The sequence below is a fragment of the Amblyomma americanum genome, chromosome 8, assembly GCF_052857255.1.
Source record: "Amblyomma americanum isolate KBUSLIRL-KWMA chromosome 8, ASM5285725v1, whole genome shotgun sequence".
NCBI lineage: Eukaryota > Metazoa > Arthropoda > Arachnida > Ixodida > Ixodidae > Amblyomma > Amblyomma americanum.
This window is the reverse complement of record NC_135504.1, coordinates 126,732,014-126,751,399: the sequence shown is the minus strand read 5'-3', so window position 1 is coordinate 126,751,399 and position 19,386 is coordinate 126,732,014. Positions and strand designations below refer to the sequence as shown.

The 19,386-nt window shown below is 47.3% G+C and overlaps 1 protein-coding gene across 1 annotated transcript in view; it reads left to right on the top strand.

The window, feature by feature from the left end:
* LOC144102069 (Golgi to ER traffic protein 4 homolog) overlaps positions 1-19,386 on the top strand; it is a 28,667-nt gene that overhangs the window by 1,674 nt on the left and 7,607 nt on the right. Inside the window, exons 2-6 of the mRNA XM_077635346.1 lie at positions 1,472-1,550; positions 4,892-4,973; positions 8,485-8,776; positions 10,043-10,183; positions 13,480-13,622. Of these exons, the coding sequence (XP_077491472.1) occupies positions 1,472-1,550; positions 4,892-4,973; positions 8,485-8,776; positions 10,043-10,183; positions 13,480-13,622 (737 nt within the window). The remainder of the gene's footprint in view (positions 1-1,471; positions 1,551-4,891; positions 4,974-8,484; positions 8,777-10,042; positions 10,184-13,479; positions 13,623-19,386) is intronic.

Here is a 19,386-nt window from a genome sequence, read left to right as displayed (position 1 = left end):
CTGCGCCAAAGTTTAACAAACTTATCTTTTCAAGGGGATGAGGGCTCAGTTAAAACTGGCACTTGATGTTCAGGATCTCGTACTTTGGTTGTCATTCATTGTCAGTTGGGCGTTCATTTGTCATTTCGTAATGAAACACGGGGGACGTCGGTTGGCGAAAAAAAAAAAAAGGTGCCACCTCATTATCTCATTCTGTCTAGGTCCAGACCTCAGTTTAGTTTCAACTGATGCCGATCTAAAAGGTATAAAATACGAAGAGGAAGACATCTGGCAATAGAGGAAGACAAAGGACTTGCCACAGCAGTTAATTTTACCGGAAACTCATCGTTGTGATTTGTTCATTCTCCACCTGTTGTGCTGCGAAATTGCAGTTGCTGGTGCTCTCGAGCGTTGTGTGTTTCATTCCGTTCATGAGTCTGCATCCACTGTGCTATGTAGTTGTGCAAGGACTTCAAGGTTCATATGAGCACCAAAGATTGACACTGCTCCTTTATTTTGTTGGTTGTGTTACAGTTTTATTTTTGAGCAACACCTGATGCTTCCACACCAGCCGGGTTCAAGCTAGTTCGTTAAATGCTGTAGGTATATATTGTGCGGTGCATAGCAAGACTTTTTTCACAAAAAATTAGGAAGAGACAAGCCCTAAATGTCTTCATAAATGTGTTGTTTGTCCCCTTGTAACCATTGTGTGAAAAAATATTACTACGCAGTGCACAAATGTACATTCATTCATGACCAATATGAGAGGGGAAAAAGTTGAGTACTCATTTATTGATTACCCCATGATTATGTGTGACAGGCACAGTTCTATTCTGTTTTCTAACTTTTTCCTCTTGGCTTATAATATCCAAACATTGGTCCCAAATTTACTGCAGAAATAACCAGACAATTGCCAATTTTAGCCAAAATTTCGTACCCTCTCAAATTGCTCACGACTGTTTATCCAGTAACTGTATTATTATGGTGCTAAGTGTGAGGGCATCGGTTTAATACCAAGCATGGAAGGCAAGATGAAAAATGTGTGTGCTTTATTTGTCTACCTTTCATGGCTCTGTGTTTGATCTCACACATGGTGTTTCCTGGTTTTTTTTCAATGGCCTGGCAACTAGCCTTAAGTGTGCTGAGTGAGGGACACTTTTGTCCTGGTATTCTGGCGCATGTTAAATGGACACGAGGCATTTCACTTGAACTTGTCACATATTTAACAGTGCTGGTTCTTGATACATTTATGTTTACATGTCATGCTTTTAACGATAAGCAGTAGCAGCAGGGTTTTTTGTTGGGACAAAAAAAAATGCAATTTAGCACACATGTTCAGAGAAATGCCTGATTCTTCCACTTCCTGCTAAGCACACTTGCTGAGTTATTTTTTATGCTGCACAGACATTGTTTGTAAAGGTAGCAAACTTTTTCTTCACCTCTCAGGGAAATTATAAGTGGTATGGTTTCATGTGGTCTGTTGTCATTGCAGGTACCGAGCCCAGAAGAGATATAGTGAACTCAAGGAGCTACTCTACGATGGTGCCATCAAGCTTCTCTCTTTGGAACAGGTTAGCTCGTTGTCTGTTTAGTTAGCTAGCTGTCTGTCTGTGCATTTGGGATTGCTCAGAGCATTTGTGAAGTCAGATGTTAAATAGGTGTTGCGAAGTTAGGTCAGCTGCCAGTCATATATATCAGTGAAGTGCGAGGAATTAAAAATGGCAATGCTGAAAGACAGCTGCATGTAGCATGTCACACAGCCGAAATATCAAAAGCACTTTTTCAATGTTAAACGGTCCCTGAAAAGCCCACCGAGCATTCATGCTGCATACAAGACCTCAAAAGCGAGTGGAAAATTTACGATACATTTTTAAAAATTCTCCCCTTTCGCACCTCGCAGCGACCAACAGTGCCGAGCTTTCGCGCGAAACCTGGCCTACGACGTCATGTCGTGCTAGTGACGTCAACAGCCAAGGGTTATCATTGGTGGCCCATGCCAACTCTTTCAGATGTCATGCAGCTACCATGGTTGTGTCCGGCCGGTCAGGAAGCTGCCACCCCCCAGGAAATTCCCGCACGTGTGAGCAGCCTGCAGAGGTAGCAGAGAGGACGAGTGGCTGGGGCCAGTGAAAGCGCACCGATGTTTCAGCGTGCAAAAATTGACAACAAAAGAGGAAAAGGCGCGAAGACATGGAAGTTCAAATACGCATTAAAAAAAAAATTCTTGCTGGAGGACATTTGTGAAGCGCCGTCCTTTATCAGCCTAGGCGTACCACAGCTTTATTAAGTGTCCCTTTCAGAGGCCCTTTAAGAGATGGCCTCAGGCATGCTATTATCTATGCTAATTGGGTTTCACCTACCGTTGGTAGTTCATGACTATTTAGGGGCTAAAAATAACATTCAGGCATTTATAAGACTAAGGTGGCCAAAGCTGGTGCTGGACAGGGTTGAACGTCTATCACTTGGAAAGTTCTTTGTCTTGCAGTGGGCTTGAGTTGGCTGACTATTATAGTGATGATGTTTATTACAGAGTGAGAGTATTTAGCAGCAGCTGACATGTAATCACTCTTATCTTTGCTAATTGCCGCTCTTAACGCAACCCTTTCGGTCCCTGGGCAGCAGTTCTACTTGTTTCTGCAATGGGGAATAATTGAAAGCAATTTGAGACTACTATATTTGACAGTCTAATGTTGCTGGACTCACAAGTCACCATGAGCATATAGATATGTACTGTTGACCACAAGCACATGTGTGGAGGGCAGTCCACATTTATTTGACGTCCCGGTAGCCGCGGCTGCTGAGCCAGCGGAGAGGTATGTTGACGTTGCTGGCCTGGTCGGTTGCTGAAAAGCGTACTGGACTGCGCGAGCCAGGTGGTGCTCCGAGCTTCTTCTTCATCAGCGCCGCAGGCGATACCAGCGCCGCTACAGATGCTCCCCCTCTAGCGCGATGCGCAATAAAGGAAAAAAAAAACGAAGAGAGTTATGTACAAAGCCCGTGGAGGGTCTGGAGATATGGGTGAGCACATTTTGTCCAGGGAGAAGTGAAGGTCGATGTTCCGAGTGGGGGCGCCGGCATTGGGTTCAGGCCTCAGGAGGGCGGACAAGGCTGAAGGGCGGTGGCCGAGGAAGGGCCACGGGGCAGTAGGATGAAATCATAATATGGGTGTCCCAGTAGGCACAGGCGAACGACACACTGCTCACGTGAGGAATGGCGCACTGGGAGGTGACCCATAAAGAATCACTGTTGAAAGCCGAAGTGTCTCGGTGGCAGGAGGTTTTGGGAGACGGGAAGGAGCCACTGTTGTGCGCGAAAGCTTCAGGTGAAAGGGGCAGAACTGAGCTGGACTGAGGCACAGAGCACGGATGATGGGAAGCAGAGCTCTGATGAAGTCGAAGCATCTGGGCTTGCAGAAGGCCAGAGTGCTGAACTGCGCCACTGTGGCCACTCAGGTGTCCAAGCGCAGGGGAAGCGGATGTGGTACCGAGGGCAGAAGGGCGCTGTGTGTCGAGCTCACAAGGGGACTGTGCAGTAGCATGTGCACCGGAATGCACAACACAGGTCGGTGGGACAACTGAGGTCGACACAGCGCTCTTGGCATTGGCCGGGCGCCAGTGCCCGCCGGTGCCATGATCGGCGCCCGGGGGTTCGGAGGCGTGGAATGAAACGGAAGAGTCCGAGTCAATGCAGGGGCGCACGGGGCATGGGGCATCCCTGGAGGCAGTGGTAGAGGCGCTTGAAGGAGCGGGTGGAGCAAGCTTGGGAGAGACCACGGTGTAGGATGAGGCAGCTGATTGGGAAGGGTGGCAAGAGACCGATGCGTGCTCGCGTGGCACTTGCCGAACCATGGGTGGGAGCTCATTCGGTGGCGGCAATAGTCGACGCACCGGTGTGGGGAGTGGCTCCGGTGCATAAACTGGCGGAGGGAAAACCGAAGCAGCTCGGGTCGAGAATGCGGCAAGGGGCGGTGAGTTGAGTGACGCCGCAGCTTCCGAGTCCGGAACAGGAGCGCAGAGAGTCGGCGGGAGCTCCAAGCCAAAATACGCCGTCAGGCCCTTCTTGAAGTCGGTGTATATGTCGGCGCCAGGAGGCGGCAACCGCAGCTGTGCCAGGAGACCGGGAGGGAGTTCGCGGCTGGCGTGCTGACTGGACACGTTGACATGAAAGTGCGAGTCCAGCAGCGCCAGCCACAAATCGGGGTCCCTGACATAAAACGCGGGCAGCCGAGGAAGGAAGGGGCGCTGATAGGACTGAAGGAGCTCACCGGATGCGGTGGTAGGCGCGTACGTGGCGATGAAAAGCTGCCGAAAGCCTGGTGCGAACAGGGGGCGTGCAGCGGCAACGCCAAGTGGAGGGACAGGGCGGGCAGGAGCGGTGAGCCGGTGGGAGCGGCGTTGCGTGCGTCGGGGCTGTCGTCCGGTTTCACCTGATGTGGTAGGGTGAACCACATTTATTGAAGGTCCCGGTAGCCGCGGCTGGTGAGCCGGCGGAGCGGGATGCTGACGTTGCTGGCCTGGTCGGTTGCTGAAAAGTGTTCTGGACTGCGTGAGCCAGGTCGCGCTCCAAGCTTCGTCTTCATCAGCGCCGCAGGCGATACCAGCACCGCTACACATGCATAGAGAATGATCGTTTGTTTTTGTCTCCCTGGATTTCTTAGACCTCCAGGTGTGGAATGCTGCACTGCAATCACTCGCAGGGTTTTTTGTGAAACATTTCTGCTGCTAGAGTGACAAGAGACACAGTTGCTAAGAAATGATTAAGGTGCTTGGGTTTATTTACTGAGAGCATGCAAGCTGCCTTGCCTGTTCAGCCACATAGCCTATGCTTGAATGGTTCAAGTTGAGGTCTTTCTTTTTTCTGCAGAGCAGCTTTGACCTCCATCGTTTCATATCCTTTCTTTTCTCCCCAATAGTGCAACAGTGGAGCTGACCTGGCCAACCTCCTTGTCGACGTGCTTGTCCAGTCAGAGACAGAACCCTGTGACCAACAGATTGGTAAATTTCCTTCACACTGTGCTCTCTGGTTGTTTGGTTAGAAGAGACTGGGTGGCAACCATTGCTTGACTTATGCAGTGGTGCAGGTGCCGTGTCAATGCTGCCAAATTGCAGCATTGCATTAAATCAGCTACGTATTGCTATATGTAGGAAATTTTGTGATGAAATTATGCCAATCATTGGTCTAAATACAGTTCGAACATTGAACAGGGCCTTCTACTAATTCCAGATGGTCGGAGCTTGTGCGATGCAGAGAACATAATTTACACATTCATTTACTCCATATATGATGCGAAGTGTGACGAGTGTGACTTGGGGGGGGGGGCTTCCACTTCTGCTCATTTTTTCATGTGCACGGATGCATGGTGTGCACATATTTTACCTTTATGCCCTGACACTCCACTGTCCATCAAATGGGCAAGGACTTGAGCCAAGGACTTGAGCCGAAAAATGAAAAGTTGCCTCTCCCTTGCTTCAGCCTGCATTATCTACGGCAGACACTGAGCACGTAAGGCAGATTGTGTGAAAGAGCTGGGAAAGCTGGTTTGTCTTGGCTTCTGTTCTCCGCATTGTGCACTCCATTCTCACCCAGTATCTGGGGCGTGCTGGGTGTGCGCTCATGCTTTTCTTCATTGCTGCCGTGCCTCGCATTCCATTCGATTCAAGTCATTGTAACTTTTCCCAAACTTCTTGTCCCCACCGTTCTGATTCGAAGCATGCCACTATTCTTTTCCGTCATGTTTATCAGCTCTTTACCACTGCCTCTGCTCTTTACTGCAGGCCATTCACTTCTGTATTTCTTGTTCATTTCGGGCCTCGTGCTCCCTAACTGCATTCTGTTTCCTGCCACACGCTTTTGGCATACTATCAGTTTCACAATTTTTGGTGCGTCACACACCTAACGGTCCCAGCACAATGCCGGCAGCATTTCTCAGGCACCATCACCTTACATGCCATAAAAGGGCTGTGGCATGTCTGTGCAGTGACGGATTTTGCTTAGCCGTGGCCTTCCCAGTGCACTTTCCCACTCTGCGCTTGCCCGAATGTCTCCTTTTCCATTCAACTTTTTGATGTGTGCATGTTAGCGGTCAAATGCATTCAGCTATGTGCATAAATTCTCACAGCTGTGCATACAAACAAGGCAAGGCATGCGTCCGGGGTATTGTAGTTGTTGATTCATAGGGGCATAGTATAAACCTGAAAAAACCTTGGTTGCCTTCAAAAGAGCCATGCAATTAGGGACTTGAGGTGGAGAAATGGGGTGGGTGCAAGCACCTGCTGCAGGCCATGAGAGGTGGATGGAAAGTTTGGAAGTAGTGCTTCTGGGCGCTAGCAGCCAAAATTCTTTTCCCGATCACATTTATTGTTTTCCTGGCCGTTTCTGTCTGGGCTTTGCAAATTTAGTGTTCTGCGTGTAGGGGGCTCTGAGGTATTGAGATTTTTCGGCTTTTAAGTCGAAAGACATTTTGATACTGAAGGGTACAGATACATGTTTTGCCCAATTAGTCAACTCAATGAAAACAGCGCAAACTTCACGAAGGATGCAGAAAGGGAAGATGAGACACAGGCGCTGTGTTCTTCAGGTTTGTTTCTGATTAGTCAATTTTCACATTCGTGCTGCTCCAAATTAACTTCGTGCCTGCTGCAAAACCTGTTTCGAAATGCTCGCAGTCTTTCCCACCCCTACTAAAGGCATGTTTCCCCTGTTTTGGCGCTATCACAAGGAATGATGATGATTGGTTCAGAGTTCCTGGAAGTGCAGCCAGTGTGTTCAAGGTCACATTTTTTTTCAGGGTGTAGTATTTTTGTTGTCCGTAGAATAAGTTAGCATGAAGAGTATGTGTGGCAGGTCTATCTGCAAGACACGCACCACTGAAATGCAAATTGCTGCATTTCACCCATGAGGTATACTTGTGCCATTTAGACATTGTTTTAGAGGCCATGTCAGTTTAACCCAAAGTCGTGCCATTGTGAGAGAAAAAGATGAGGCATTAGTTGGCATTGTGGAGCTGCAGCAACAGATACTGATTCTGTAGCCGTAACTGTTGAATGAAGTTCATTGTATTGCCAAGTTCTTCTGCATTCTCCCTGCAGTTTTTTGGACATGCATTCATCTAATTCACGTTCCTTGTGGAAATCCTTGCACGTTTTATTGAGTGCCGCCGCGGTGGCTAAGTGGTCATGGCACTCAGCTGCTGACCCAAAAGACGGGATTTGATCCTGTCCATAGCGGTCTAATTTTGATGGAGGCGAAATTCTAGAGGCCCGCATACTGTGTGATGTAAGTGCACGTTAAAGAACCCGGATGGTCAAAATTTCTGGAGACCTTCACTATGGCGTCCTTCATAGCCTGAGTCGCTTTGGGACGTCAACCATAGACCAAACATTTTGTTAAGTCTATGTGCACTATATTTTTCATGCGTATTCTTCATGTGCACAGTCAAACCCCCCTCAATGAGCACCGCTACAGTGAAATTTCCGCTTCAATAAAGTCAACATACTGTGTTTGGCGCATGATAGCCTGAGTAGCTTATGCGCCATAAAACCCAATACAATGCAATAAAGTAAACAGAAATCAGTTCTGTGTCCATTTTAGTTTGAAGCTATCGTGTCGATGGAAACATTTTATGATAAGCGGTGGATAGTAGCAAAGCAATTTTTTGAGGCTTCATTATGGAGCACGTAGAGCTAGCAACACCGAGCAAGTGGTGCGCCACAATCCACTGTCGTTGCTGCAGGAAGTGCGTTGCAGGCCAGGGAACACTCTTGTCTCGCTTTTGTGCTGCGGGCGAGCGCAGTGATGAATGTTTTATTTTTTTTCCCTTTCTGGTGAACAACACTCCGCTGGTGTGTTCGTACCGATCATCGCAAAATGTTTGCGAAGAATCTGAGCAAGTGCATTTCTGGCATGTCATCTAGAACATCGGTTTCAAGGTGCATGTTACCCCTCTTTAACGTGCAGTGCTGCAAGCGCACGTGCATCTATTCCACCTCGCAGTGCCTCCGGGCAGTGTGGTCTCAGTACAGATTCTTACGAGACAAAAGTAGGGATGCTTTCGGAAAATAATATTAGTTTTCAGACAAAATGCAGCGGGTGCTTTTATTATGTGAATACGTGGGCCATTGTCCGAGATTTCCAGAGTAGCCCGCAAATCGACGCCACGGCGCTGATCTCAAAATAGCGAAAGACCTATGCTGACAGATTTTTAAAAAATATATGTATTCATGAAGTATCCAGTCGAATCTGTCAATGTTCTGGCCCCATTTCCAAACAAAGAAGCTTCTTCTGCATCAGTGAAAGTTTTCGCGAGTCCCCTGAAATTCGGGATTCAACTGTACTTGTCTTGTTCTTGTTATTTTGTTTTTCTCTCTTTACACTATTGAGGGGTCTTTGAGGTTGTGGAATTAGATGAATAAATAAATGAGCAAGGAATAATCGAGATTCAACACAGCCTCGTGGCAAACAGATGGACGGACATGAGTGCATACTTTGTCTCCCTTCCATGTGCAGAGCGGTTGGGGCAGTTGCACGCACTGCTGACACCGCACTCGCCGGAGCGAGCGGCATTCCTTTCGCGGGCGCTCCAGTGGTCCTCCGGTCGGGAGCAGCCCGCCCGCGGCCACCCACAGTTGCATCGACTGGTGGCGCTCACCCTGTGGAAGGAGAAAAACTACCCGGAGGCCCGGCACCACTTTGTGCACTCCACCGATGGGGACGGGTGTGCCGCCATGCTCGTGGAGTTCCAGACGGCCAAAGGATATAGCTCCGAGATAGACCTGTTCATCGCCCAGACCGTGTTCCAGTGAGTCAAAGGGAGAGGGTATGGCTAAAGTCCCAGAATGTTTATTTTTTAAGCTAAGTAACAACAACCTGTGCATTGCTCGTCGTTTCCACTGTCTGTCTTGTTCTTCGTAACACTGCCCATTGACGCTGCAGTCGGATACAACTCAGGAATGAGACAGCAGATGCCCATCAGAGGAGCCCCTCTATCTGGTGGCGTCAACCGATTCTCCCCCTGGACTGATCCCCTTAGGCCAGCTAGCGTGAAATCGAAGGGGGTGGCAGATGAATGGGGAATAGCCACGGCTTAATCGGATTAGCCACGGAGTCATGGCAATCCGTTGATGCCATTGGCTAATTAGCCTCCTTTGAAGGGCATCTGCCGCTTCATTCTTGAGTTGCGTCTCACGATAGTATACATTCTGGATCAGACCAGGAATGTAAGTGTACTGCTAGGGTGAAAAGGAAGCATGAAGCATTAGACACTACCATTATATTGTAGTTGTTATTAGTGCCACCCCTGAGCGAGCATGTTGGGAACAAAATGGTGGACTCGCCATGAATTTGTCGCTACTTACCGGAAAACCTCCCTAGGAACACATCTAGGGAGATGCTTACGGGATTGCCCAGGGGTTTCTGAACCATAGTGGAACAGAGGAGCTGTACCTTGTCATGTGGTGGTGATGGTAGAGTGGCATGAGGCTGTGGGATCCAAATCCTCTGTTGGGAAAACTTGGACCCACAAAAAGAGTCGGCAGCAGTGATAGCATTAAGTAGTGGATTCTCTCAGTGGTCATTGGGCTTAGAATGGCCTTTTCTGCTGGCTGTGCTGTTCGAGCATGAGTCAAAACATTCTGTGCAAGGGGCATTCGTTTTCCTGAAAAGTCCTGAATAGTGCAGTATTGCCCACATGTTATCGCAAATCCTCGTGTAAAATCTGGCCACACTAACCTGGTCAGCATAACAGCTAACCCATCCAGCATTGCAAAGGGCAAAGATACGGCCATGTGCTGCAGTAAACGAAGCATACATTTTGAAAAAAATAAATATTGTAATTACTTGCGTAATTTGCGACCTCCCGCAATACACAATAAACAGAGTAGTTGAGCAGCTACACTCATCAGTAACACAAATGCTAGGTAGACATGTAGGTGCTTTGTGTTAGGTGCACTGAGTGGACTGCTAGCCTCTTGCCAGCAATCTGTCTGGGTGTCGCTGTATCTTGTCAGTATCGGGACAGGGCGCCAGTCATGAGAGCCCGGCTGACTGGAGTGTCACACCTGTGCAGGTACCTGTGCCTGCGTAACCCTTCAACGGCCTCGGTTGTGTTTCTAGCATACACACGTCGTCATCCCAGCGTCCATCCAGGACCACCCTACTACCTGCCACTGCTCAACTTCCTCTGGTTCCTCCTGATTGCCGTTGAGACGTGAGTGGGATGCTGCTGCCACTTTGCTATAACATCCCTCGGTTTACTTGAGCTTTCTTTTTGAAGCATTGTAGCCGTATTGCTGTGCTCAAGTGCACGCTAATGGTGGCTGTTTTCTATATTAAATCTGAACTGCACAGAAAAGCAAACAGCTCATTCGTCACCAAACGTTCGCATTGTAGCATCAGACCTAGAAAGAAGCGCATCACTGGGCATGTATAGGAAAAACATGAAAGACCTGTTTGAATGTGGGAAAGACTTGCTGTATTCTGACCCTCTTGTGGTCAGCATACCAGGGCTCATCTTTTTCAGGGTGGTGCTTCTTTATTTGTGCCAGTGCCACAGGATAGCAGTGTTCTGTGCAGTCTGCAGCCAAACCACGTTGCCTGGCACCTTTTGACTGCAGTTGCCCAAGTATGCAAGGCAAGGTTGTAAATTGTTCCTCTGCAGCATTCTTAAAGCAGCTTCAAAAAAAGAAAAACTTGGAACTATTGGAGTAACCTCTAAAGGCAGAAAGAGAGCAGTTTGGATTGTAGAACAAACTTGAGTTCTTGAAACCAGAGAAAGCTCAAGTTAAAGAGGCTCTGAAACACCTTCTGAAGAGAGCACATCAACTCGCTCAATCACTGCGTTGGGTTGTGATAAACACCTGAGCCAAATAATACACTTCTACACGCAGCAGAGAACCCACAATCATGCGCGAAGGTTGGCGAGCCCTTCTCGGTGACTTTTTCATGCTTGCACCCTCCTCCATCGCTCACACCTGTGTATACAAGTTGAGAGGTGGCTGTTAGATTCTTCCGGACGTCAGGCAGCCACCATGGTTGCGGCCAATAAGACACGCAGCTCCGGTGAGTCAGGAAGCTCCGCACCTGGAGGTGGGGCTGGCAGAGGAGCGCCGACCTTCCAGCATGCAAAATGTGACGAGAGGAGAGGGAAAGGCGCGAAGAGGCTGAAATTCAAATTTTGGCTGCAGGCAACTTAGCATCTACAAAGCGCATTCAAAAAATTTTGCCTCAACAATATTCGTGAAGTGGTTTAACATTCCAGGCATACTGCAACTTTATTAGCGCCCCTTTCAGAGCCCCTTTAATGGTACGTACTCTAGTGGAATTGAAAAGGAAAAGTTGGGCGGTGCTTGTAATGTGGAGAGCAGATAACTGGTGGTTCCCTAGGGTAGCTCAGTCGATGCCAAGGGAAGGAAAACATGGCAGGGGGAACCCTAGGCGGGCGAGTTACACCACCTGGCAGGTAGTCTCCTGTGATGGCGTGGCCATGGCTGGCACGGGACAGGACAGGAACAGAGAAGAGCATTGCAAGAGCCTTGTCCTCGAAGTGGGTGCAGCTTGGTTAGGGATGGTGATGATTATTTTTGGAGCATGCTGCAATGGCATGCCAAGGTTGTGACCACTACATGAGACAGTATTCGCTGTCAACAACGTCGTTACTGGAGCTAGTCTTCTGTACACATTGTCTGTGCAAAGAGGTGTTGTGGGGCAGTGTCATCAAGCTTCTGATTTAGTCTAAACTGGGATTGAAATTGCCTGTGTACACGGTGGTCCATTGCTATAGTGAATTCAGGAGCACTTGAAAGAGTTAAGGCACATTTCTGCAGTGTGGCTCATAAGACTGACGTCCACACTGCTGCATATGTGAAAAAAACGTGGGAACCATGGTAGCTCTCCACGTTACATGTGCGTGCTCGCTAGTTCACAAGTGTCCATCATACGGTGCTTCCGTGCTCACTCTTTTGACGCACAGCTGTGTACATGGGCAAATGCATTATCCTGTCTTGTCAGCAACCACGTGTGTTTCCGTGCCCGGGCAAAAGATTTTGGCACATGCCAACTGGTGTAATTTGCTGGGCAAAGTCCTTGTGTAGAGTTCTGACTTGCTGTGCTATTGTATAAAACCAAAAACAGTGGAACAGCTACCTTATATAGTGTATCTTATTGCAAACACAGATTCTTTTCTAATGCTATGCTTAGTTGAGGCCTAATGCATGCAGCCAGTGCACAGGGGATAGCTTACTTTTCTTTTTCCAGCTTCAGTTCCTGAAAAGAAGGGTAACAGCTTCTAGTGTGGAATCAAGTTTAAGCAAAAATAGCATTTAGTCATTATGCAGTTGAGACGTTTTCTCTTCACCTGGCTCAGTTTCAGTTCGACGCCCTGAGCCAGACTCCAGCTACTTTGCTGTTTCAGAGAGGGACTCTTGGGCATCTGCAAGGGTGTTGTACTTGCTGGGATCATTGAATATCCCTGCGATCGGGGCCCATGTTCCAACTTGCGCCCCTGTTGAAAATGTCCCTTTAAGCCATGGAGTTTCTTACTGTTACCTAGAGGGAAAGCTGGCACCCCGTCTATGGGAGTTTGCATGGGGCTTCCTCCAGACCACTGCAGCCACCATGGGTGCTCTAAGCATCATGGGGCGGTGCGCTACCGACTGCAGAATCACAACTTTGGGCAAAAAATAATGCAAAAATAAACGTTCTATAATCAGGAGTGCCTTAACATTCAATATCCTGTCTATAAATTGCAGCAAACGAGCAGAAAAGCATGCACATGAAAAGTTTGCCCAGAATAAGAAATTGCTTGCTCTCCTATTGGCCAAGCATTGCACACTGCAGGAACTAATATTTCGTGCTTAACAGGTGCACTTTTAAAAATAAATATCTTTTCAAAAATATGTTGTTGCTCAAGCACTTTAAGAGATTTGTTAATGGCATTTCGGAAAACAGAAACCTTTTATTGGCGTCGTGTGCTGTTGCGTTTTCGCAACTATGGCTTTTGCACACTACGTTCGCGCCAAAGTCATCTCCGTGCGCCATGGACGGAATGAGACATCTCAGTAACGCCACTATGTATTCCTGAAAGAATCCGGCTGTCCAGCACCATGCAGCACTGCCAGCTTTCCTTCTAAGTAATAATAAGAAACTGTATGCTTTCAGCGACCCCTGATTGGCCAAAATGCCGGAAGTGGATGTGGCGGCTCATTCACTTTCAGGCTGATCAGATGTCACTGAAAGGGACATTTTCAAACGACTCACAAGCTGGAACACTGGCCCAGGTCAATGGTTTGTGTTCGCAAGCTGTTTGGAAAGCTTTGTTTTGCGCCAATTATTTTTTCATTACATGACTAGCACCCTGATCTGGGTACAGCAGGTGTGTTGAGCATGATCGCTACTGAAACTGGCGGAATCAAATCTGCAACCAGTGTGAAATATCAGTCGCTGCATCGCGGCACTGCCGTAGCTGAAGTTTCCCCCACCCCTCATGTGCTGTGTTGTGCAATGCAGCCGCAAGCTGGCGGTGTTCACGGTGCTGTGTGAGCAGTACCAGCCGACCATCAGCCGGGACCCCAGCTACCCGCAGTACCTGGACAAAATTGGCCAGCTCTTCTTCGGCCTCCCGCCACCCCCAAAGCCACAGGGCATGTTCGGTGGGTCTTGTCTTCTCTGTTCTGTCTCTCTCTGCTCTTTCCTTTCTTCCTCATCGCTCTACATTCACAGTACATGGCAAGCAAACAAACAGCAACACTCGAAAAGAAGTAAAGGAGGGAGGTGACAAATGATTCAGGTAATTTGTCTGCCATTAATCTGAGCACAGTAAGATTGGTTAAAACTAAACCATAACAACACATCGTGCATGAAAGTGCACCGCAAAATGGTACTTAGATGCAAATTTGCATTGCGTAGGCGTGTGTGCATATTTCGTCAGTTCAAATATTCGGTTAAATAGTAAAATATTTGTCTCGAGCGAATGATGTTTTGTAACTCTTGCTGTGTTTGGTTTCGCTTCGGCGTAACTCCTATGTGATGGCACCGCGGCACGTGCGCAACCAAAGCCCCAACTCCACACCACGTGCCTGTGCTCCTGTACGTATGCTTATCCACACTGCGCATGCTCGCAGCAACAGATGAAAGCAGGCGGAAGCGCAGTGCCCAGATCTTACCTGCCAGGGGCCTGCGGCCGCGGTACCCACAGTGTGCACGCACCGTGATCAGCACGGTGGCGTACATCAGTAAAGAGATTTAGCATAAGGCAATCAGCTTGCACGCAGCCAGCATGCACAAGCTGATTGGTATGATGGAGGCAGGTGTGCAATTATGGAATTACTAAGCCAAATTACGGAACTCTTGTAAATTGAGTGAGATTGAAACACCGAGATTTGCGGATGAAGGATTGTGAACTTTGCTGTGGGTGTTTCTAAATATGTGCCGTAGAACCTCAGTGATATAAACACAGCTGATATGAATTTCAGTATGATGCGAATTCGTAAAATTGCTTGGCCAAAATGCCATGTGTGCAGTGTGCAAAATTTTTGGACATTCCGAATATTCTTCCGTGTCTCTGCTGATGATACGAATGTAGGAGCCACACCCACACACACGAGTGGTGCAACCTGCACATTGTCGACTCTGTGATCGCTAGTCATGTAGTATGCACGACAAGCATTGAGGCTTCAAATAAGTTTCATCAGCTGTAAATCTATTTTTGTGAGCACACTTCCCATGCTTTATGAATGAATGAACACATTCCAGTGAGATTCGTATCACCGATATTCTAATGTAAGCGTTTTAAATTTTGATACTTTTTCAAGTGCATCACATGAAATCAGCTGGTATTTCTCTTGGTCTCCTCTGCCTTCATTAAATAGCTTGTATAGTAGTCGAGCGTGCGAATAAGTCGAAACTTGAAACGGGAACAGAAGAAGCTAGTGAAGCAGAAACCCATTAACAAGTTGGCGATAAGAGGGAAAGTAGAATGCTTCAGAACAGATATTCGGCTTTAATTGAGGACGACAACCTTAATGTTCAAGCAATGAACAATAATCGCACAGCTATCACTACGGAGTGCGCAGTAGAAAAAGACAGTAGGACGGTTTGACAGGATACCGGCAAGCCCTCTCAGAGACAAAAGATCTGATCATGAAATGCCAAAGCATGAAAGCATCTCCGCACACAGAATAGAACTGGAAGATCTATCAGATTTAATCAATACGCACAAGGTAACCGACATAAAGAAATTTATTGTGGACAGAATTGAGCATGCTCTAAAGAACGGAGGTAGCCTGAAAGTGGGGAAGAAGAAACTAGGCATAGGCAAAAATCAGATGTATGCGTTAAGAGACCAAGAGGGCAGTGTCATTAGCAATATGGATAAGATAGTTTAATTAGTCAAAGAATACACAAATCTGTACAGTAACCAATGTAATGAGGACATAAATGAGAGAGGCAGTAACACACAGTAATGGGACATCCCACCAGTGACAAAAGAGGAAGCAAAGAAAGCCTTAGGAGCAATGCCATGAAGGAAAGCAGCTGACAAGGATCAGGTATCAGCAGATCTGTTGAATGACTGTGGGTGTATATGCAATGCATTATGACCTTGAGCATGCCAGAAGCTTGGAAGAATGCTAACATCGTCTTAATCGATAAGAAAGGAGATGTCAAGGACTTGAAAAATTACAGACTGATTAGCTTGCTGTACATTGTCTATAAGGTACCAAAAACCCGCTTATAATACGCTTACAATTTATAATTATATTTTTACAATTTATATAATAATAATTATAGTAATTATATAATTTTCTCATAATTTCCCGCTTATAATTTTCCTATAATTAGCATCCTAAATCTCCGCCTCATACTATTCGTGGATCCGAACAAAAATTTTCGAAGTTGCTCGAAGTTTTGGTTTCTTATTGCAGCATGGCTGTGGCTTGGCTTTGATATTGGCGTGTGGCTACGGCTTGGCTTCGTTACTGTCGACAAACGACGTCGCGATGTCGTTTCTTTGTTGTTGACTCATTGGATGTGCCGGGGGGTGCTCGCATTTAAGCCGCTTTTTGTGAAGTGGATGTTTTTTTGGGAGCAAGATATCAGGGCCTTTAATACAGTACTCGGCACGGAACATAGGCAACAGTGCGGCCGGGAGACAGTTTGGTGTCATCGAGGAAAGCGTTTGTTGATGGCGACGACTGAAAGAAGCCCTTTTCGCATGCAGCGGAACGCGACAATTTTCGCGGCACGAAGAATGGCGCATTCCAGAAATTGAACTTGGCCTGACGGAGTTCGTACGGCAACAGTGAGCCGCGCATCTAGCTGTGAGCATGGAGCTTATGTAGGCAAAAGCTAGAGAGCTTTCAAAAGAAAAAGGGATACCGCGCTCTGTCTTCAAAGCTAGCAAGCACTGGATCCATCGCTACATGTGCCGTGCTGGCTTTTCACTACGCCGGCGGATCTCGATTTCACAGAAGCTGTGAGGAGCTGCTTGTGAGTTTTCAGTGCCATGTTATTTCTTTGCGCAAGTCAAAAAACTTTCTGTTGGGCCAAATAGGCAATGCTGATCAGGTGCCGGTTTACCTGGACATGCCGTCGCCCCTCACCGTGCACGAGAAGGGGCCTAAACAAGTTAGCATCCGGTCCACTGGCAACAAGAAGACGCAAGTTACAGTCATGTTATCATGCACGGCAGATGGCCTCAAGCTCCCCCCTTACGTGATCTTCAAGAGGAAAACAATGCCGAAAGGTGAGGAGCTGCCGAAAAATGTTCGTGAGATGTGATGAGAAAGGGTGGATGAATGAGGATCTACTCTTGGACTGGGTAAAGTCCGTGTGGCGTAGGCGACCTGATGCACTGTTGTCTCTGCCATCCATCCTTGTGCTGGATGCGTTTCGTTGCCATTTGGCCGACTCGGTCAAGAGGCTGCTACACAACTGCGGCAGTGAACTCGTCGTGACACCGAGTGGGATGACCTCACAACTGCAGCCTCTTGGTGTCTGTGTTAAAAAATCCATCAAGGAATCAGTCAAGCGGTGCTACGCAGAGTGGATGCGCTCAGGTGAGCCTGCAGTGACGCGGACCGGGCGGCTGAAGCGGGCATTGCCAGCCACGCTGTGCAAATGGATCGTGGACACGTGGGCGACCATCCCAGAAGATCTTGTGCGTCGTTCTTTTAAGAAGTGTGGCATCTCGAACGCCCTCGATGGCACGGAAGATGAGTACATTTGGGATGATTTGTGGGACAAAGAAATGTCCGAAGAAAGCGCTGCTGAAGATGAAAGTGATTGAAGTGAAGTGCGGGATGCGATTTGAATAAATGTCTTCTCTGAGCTTTCGTCACTCGTATTACACGCGTGTAAAACTTTATTTTCCATTTTGCGTCTTTAACTTATACTTCAATCAACCAAATGATCAGGCAGGCTTTCATAAAGGATATTCCATAATAGATTATATTCACTTTATCGATCAGGTGATAGAGAAATGCGCAGAATATAACCAACCCATATATGTACAGTAGAATCTCGTTACAACGAACTTCACGGGACCGCCGAATTTAGATCGTTATTTTGAAATATCGTAGTACTGAAAAACCATTATTTTCATGTCAGTAATGCATCACAAGAACTAAAATTGCGTACCTTTGCAGCAGATTTACGTGTTGGTAAGTAAATAATAAACGATAACGCTGGGCACAGTTTAACTACAATTTATTGCTTGAAGAAGTCTTATCTTCTTCTGGCGAGTAGACGACAAGCGCTGCAGGACGAACGCCTCCACATCCTTGACCTTCCTGTGCACGTCATCGGGGACATCTTTGCAGCGCCCGAGGAATGATCGGGTCTTCTCTAGAAAGACTAGGACATCCGAGCAGGAAACAATCTCTTCCTCTTCGTGCGCTGCTCCAGTGTCGGCATCGTCTTCGTCGCTACTACATTTTTCTTGCTCACGCACTTGATTCACGATGTCTTCGGTGGCGAGCCGCGCTGTCGCTATCCACATAATTCGAAAGTCGCTGTCCACATAAGTCGCTGTCCACGGTAGTTGCCCAGCCGCAGACGTTTTCTTGAGGGAGCCAGCTGCGACTCTCGATATAGTTTTATGATCTTGTCCCGATCTTTGAGCATCGTTGCCATTGTTGACGGTGTAATGTCAAGCTCCCTGCACAAGCCCGCTTGCTTTTTTCCAGCAGCTGCGACAGAATGTCCGCTTTTTCTTTAAGCGAAAACTGGCGTCGCTTCTTTTTAAAGCGGGGGCCAGGAGAACTCAGTGTCAGCAAAGCTAATGCACAACACAATCACAGCGCCGATAACTCTGCAAATCCTAACGTTCGCTGTCGACGTGGTGACACTGATCTGAACAGGCTTAAGACTACTGCGCAGTATGTGACCACACGCTGGATGGATGATAATGGCCTTAACCTTTGTATCGGGCGGCAACTTGCGCCGCCTAGCCTATATTCATTCAACGCGACACTCTCTTGATGGCGATACCGCTGGGGCTGCATCCGTTGCAACGAGTTCCCCAGCGCATAGCTGATGCTTCGGATGATGATGACCGGCGTCAGCTTCAGGGATTTGGTACGGAACTTCGTAATAACGAAGCGTCTTGCGACGAATGCGAGATTGAATTACATACGTTATTCTGAAATATTCGGTAATTTGAAATTCGTAGTACTGAAAGTTTTTTACATTGAAAGTATAGGCATTTTGGCGGGGATTTAAAAAAAATTCGTAAATCTGAAAATTTCGTTAATCTGATGTTCGTAGTAACGAGATTTTACTGTAGCCGTCATAGATTAGGAGAAAGCATTTGACTCCGTCGGAACCTAAGCAGTCATGCTAGCATATGGAATCAGAGTGTAGATGAGCCTTATGTAAAAATACTGGAAGATATCTTTAATGGATGCACAGCCACCATAGCCCTCCATAAAATCACCAGTACAATTACAATAAGGAAGGGCGTCGGGTGCGGAGACACAATCTTGCCAATGCTATTCACCACCTGTTTACAGGAGGTACTCAGAAGCCTGGATTGGGTACATTTGGGGATAGGAGTTCATAATGGAGAATACCTACTTAATCTGCGATTCGCTGATGACATTGCCTCGCTGAGTCACTCAGGAGATGAAATGCAAAGCATGATCAGTGACCTAAACAGAAAGAGCAGAACGATAGGTCTAAAAAATAATTGCAGAAAACAAAAGTACTGTTCAACAGTCGCAGAAAGGAACAGCAGTTCACAATTGGCAATGAGGTGCTGGAACTGGTAAAGGAATTCGTCTACTTAGGGCAGGTAGTGACAGCTGATCCGGACCATGAGAAGGAAAAAACTACAAGAATAAGAATGGGGTGGAGAGCATATGGCAGGTTCACTCAGATCATCAATAGCAGGTTACCAATCTCCCTCAAAAGAAAAGT